Here is a 4,329-nt window from a genome sequence, read left to right as displayed (position 1 = left end):
TTAAAGGCGTGCGCCACCATCGCCCGGCTCAAACACATTTTTCTAACTCCATAGCAAATGTGGCAAGCTGTCTTCAAGCCCCACTCTGTACCCTGTGTGACTGTGTGTGTGTGTGTGTGTTTATATGTATGCTTTTTCTTTGTAATTAAGTGAAACTCCTTCACCACCAATGGTAGTTATCCATAGAAGTGGGCCTGGATCTGCTCACTTTTCTGGCAAAGCATTTCATTATTCAACAAATGCTTGTACGGTGTCTTCTACTCATTCACAAAAGATGAACAAGCTGCAAAAGTCAGGCATAGTGGCACACACACATAACCTCAGCACTTGGGTAGGCTGAGGCAGGTGAATTGCTGCAAATTCTTTTTTTTTTAAAGATTTATTTATTTATTTATTATGTATATATACAACATTCTGCCTCCGTGTATGCCCACACGCCAGAGGAGGGCGCCAGATCTCATTACAGATGGTTGTGAGCCACCATGTGGTTGCTGGGAATTGAACTCTGGAAGAGCAGCCAGTGCTCTTAACTGCTTAGCCATCTCTCCAGCCCAGATTGCTGCAAATTCAAGACCAGCCTAGGCCAGATTTGAGGACCCTGTTTCAACTTTCCCCTCTCTTAAAAAGAAAGCAACAAGACCTGACCAAAACAAGCACACAATTTGTCAAGGAGTGGAAGAGACCCCAAAGAGAATACAGGACACACAGTAGACATCAGTTACAACGGAAGTAGGTCTTGAATGCAGGGAGCTGAGGACAAGAAAAATGTGTCTCTCTCTGAGCAGTTAAAAATGGCTTCCATGCATTTAATCCCAGCACTCAGGGGGCAGAGAAACCTTTTCTCAAAGGAAAATAAAATCGCTTCCTTGAAGCTAGGTGGTGATGGCGGCGCACACCTTTAATCCCAGCACTCAGGAGGCAGAGGCAGGTGGATCTCTAAGTTTGAGGCTAGCCTGGTCTACAGAACAAGTTCCAGAGCAGTCAAGGCTACACAGAGAATCCCTGTCTCGTGGGGGCAGGGGCTTCTTGGAGGAGGCAGCATCCTGAAGAATGAGTGTGATCTAGCAGGGTGGGTGCTGATTGGTGGAAACAGGAAAAGATAGGAAGCAGGTTCCAGATCACTGAGACCTTGAGAACCTTATGAGCCATTCTCCAGTAGAAGGAGAGGGATTAACAATTTGGGGTCTTGTATATGCTAAGCAAATGCTCAACACTGAGCTATATGCCTGGCCCTAAAGAATTTCTTTAGCAGAAAAATCTGGGTGCTTTTTGTATGTTAAAGCTAGGTCTGAGTGCTGGGAGTGTAGTTCAGTGGTAGAACACTGTACTAGCACGTGCGAAAACCTGGGTTCCATCCACAGCACGCACATACACTGCACATAAGCAAAACACATAGACAAAAAGCCTTGGAAACTAGGGGGACCACTCTGAAGTTACTGCAAATGGCCATTCAGGAGCTGGAAGCTAAGGTCTGGTTTAAGACATCTAGAGCAGCCTGAAGGAAGAGGTCAGGAGAGAGAGAGGGTGCCCTGTTCGTCAGAGCACAATAGCCTCCTGACCCCTAGGAATCTGACTAAAGAGATGGATTCTTCCTCAGAACAAAGCACATATGTCTGGGCACATGATGTTTTACACATAATTATAGAGGATTGTCTTCCCTGAAGCCTCGGGTTAGAAACTCAGTTCCCTGGAATTCTAAGAAGCAAAATGACACAGCAGTTAAGCTGAAGTATCACGACCTTGGTCATGGGCTCTCAAATCCACCTCCTCTAGCTATGTGAGGTGGGCCAAGACCTCGATCAGAAAACAGTACCTGGAACACACACAGTTGTTCAAAATCCACAAATTTTGGCGGTTATCATTTTGTTTGTTTGTTTTGTTTGCTTGTTTGTTTGTTTTTTGTTTTTTCCTCTGTAGCTTTGGAGCCTGTTCTGGAACTCGTTCTGTAGACCAGGCTGGCCTCGAACTCACAGAGATCTGTCCACCTCTGCCTTCCAAGTGTTGGTGGCGCCAGGCAAGTTTTACACCGTTTTCAAACCCAGTTATTAAAGAGTTTAACATATACTACGAGGTGGCACACCTTCAAGCCCAGCTTGGCACACTTGCTTCTCTCTCTTCCCTGCCTCCTCTACTCCTGCATCCATCCCTTCCTTGACAAGGTCTTATAGCTAAGGCTTGCCAAGAACACTCACTTTTCACTCAACCTCCTGAGTGCTGGAATTACATGCATGTAAGTCCATGCCCAACTAATGCCCCTTTTCAAAAAGAAAGAAGGGCCTGGAGGGATGGCTCAGCCGTTAAAGGCTAGGCTCACAACCAAAAATATAAAAAGAAAGAAGATAACGTAGGCCTACTTACCATGAAGACCCTGCTTTTTCTCTTAGTTGAGATGGCACTGTTAGGAAAAGGAAGACATTGGATATGAAGGTACTCTGGAGGGGAGACAGGAAGGATCCTTGCCAACTGCAGAATCACAACACACAACCTCCTTACTATAACTTGCTAGCCCCTCCCAAAGACGTTCCATCAAAGCTGGAGTGTGGCTCTGTAGTAAAGAGTTTACCTAGCAACGGTGAAGCCCTGGGTTCCATCCCCAGCACCACGAAAAACCAGCAGTGCCGGTAATCCCAATTATTCAGAGGTGGAGGAAGAACAATCAGGAATTAAAGTTATTTTTAGCTACAAAGTGAGTTTGAGCTCCTAGGCTGCACCGTCAGCTGGGTTCTGATTCTGCTTCTCTCAAATGACCAGTCACTAGTGCGCTCAACATAAAAGTGGGAAAGAAGCTCAATTGTCCAAACCGGTGGTGGTGGCGGCACACTCCTTTTATCCCAGCACTCGGGAGGAGGCAGAGGCAGGCGGATCTTTGTGAGTTCGAGGCCAACTTGGTCTACAGAGCGAGTTCCAGGACAACCAGAGCTACACAGAGAAACCCTGTCTTGCAGAGAGAGAGAGAGAGAGAGAGAGAGAGAGAGAGAGAGAGAGAGAGAGAGAGAGAGAGAGAGAGAAGATTCATGTCCAAAAGTTCCCAACTTTGTTCTCACTTCAACGCGGCAGCCGGCTGGACTCGAGAGACCGCTTGGGGGCGACCGAGAACTCATAATTTTCCCTTTAAGGTAGAGGAGGAAGACCAGAGGGAGAAGGCCTTTGTGTCGGCCGGATTAAAAAAAAAAAAAATAGAGCCTCCCCTTTAAGAGGGCGGAGCCACTGTTATGGCGGCGGCTTCGAATGCCAGCCTGGGCGCACACCCTTAGTCTCTTGGCGTCCCTCAGCTTCCGCTGTGGTCTTAAAGACGCTTCTTTCAGACCTGCTTCGGGAGTATGGTCGGCCACAGTGCCCCACTTGCATCTGTTTCGAGCTGGAGGTGAACCCCTTGAGTCTGACACGGCCCGGCCAATCCACCCTCCCGAGCTGAGCCGTCGTTATGGTAATGCTGAGCCCACACAGCCTCCGGGAGCGGGGGAGGGGGTCCCAGCTGCAGGGAAGCCAGACTCCGGGTTTGGGCTCCGTCCTCGGTGAATCTGCTCGGATGGGGTCTGTCTGGGAGGGGCTGGGTGTAGTCTGCAGACCTGGGCCCTTAGGAAGGGCACGCTCGCGCTGGAGACCTTGTGAAAGGACCCTCCCCCGACAGACAGACCTACAGACACTCGCTCCCACCTCCTTCTAATTCCTTTCTCTCTTTGGAGAAATAGTGTCCCCAAGCGTCAGTGCCTTTTGGAATCGTCCACACAATCCTCGTGACTCTTGAACATCTCCCCCTGCTCCCCTCTCCGTCCCACCAAACCCCTGGCTGTGGTTTTGACATTGGTCTGAACCTGCTGGATAGAAAAAAGAAACCGTAGACTGGGCATCCACCCTCGTGGGAACTTAGCTTTTGGGCTTTGGACTTCTGTAGGAATTAACCACTGCCTGGATTCTTAGACACAAGAGCTCAGTGCCAGGATCTATGGTACTTTCTTGTGTTGGACAAACCTTTGGGTGGGATGTTGTTGCAAAATCCTCAGGCCTGTCTTCCTGAGGTGGTGCTGGAACTGTAATCCCAGCCCTTAGGAAAAGATCAAGTTCAAGGTCAGGATCTGGGGAGATGGCTAAGCAGGTAAAGGTGAGCGATGGACTGAGTTCCATCCCTAGATCCACAGGGAGGGAGGAACGGACTCCCTCCAATTGCCTTCTTCTGATCAATACACCCATACAGTGGTGTCCCCCCCCACACACCAAATAAGTTTTTTTTGTTTTGTTTTGTTTTTTGAGACAGGGTTTCTCTGTAGCTTTGGAGCCTGTCCTGGAACTAGCTCTGTAGACCAGGCTGGTCTCGAACTCACAGAGATC

General features: G+C 48.7%; 1 protein-coding gene across 1 annotated transcript in view; it reads left to right on the top strand.

Moving 5' to 3' along the window:
- Positions 1-3,370: 3,370 nt before the first annotated feature.
- Positions 3,371-4,329, top strand: part of CUNH17orf53 (chromosome unknown C17orf53 homolog) — a 16,930-nt gene continuing 15,971 nt past the window's right edge. Inside the window, exon 1 of the mRNA XM_026777052.1 lies at positions 3,371-3,427. Coding sequence (XP_026632853.1) covers positions 3,425-3,427 — 3 coding nt within the window. The 5' untranslated portion in view covers positions 3,371-3,424. The remainder of the gene's footprint in view (positions 3,428-4,329) is intronic.

Source organism: Microtus ochrogaster, unplaced genomic scaffold (genome assembly GCF_000317375.1).
Source record: "Microtus ochrogaster isolate Prairie Vole_2 unplaced genomic scaffold, MicOch1.0 UNK44, whole genome shotgun sequence".
NCBI lineage: Eukaryota > Metazoa > Chordata > Mammalia > Rodentia > Cricetidae > Microtus > Microtus ochrogaster.
The sequence above is the reverse complement of the archived record's forward strand: the minus strand, read 5'-3'. Positions and strand labels throughout refer to the sequence as shown.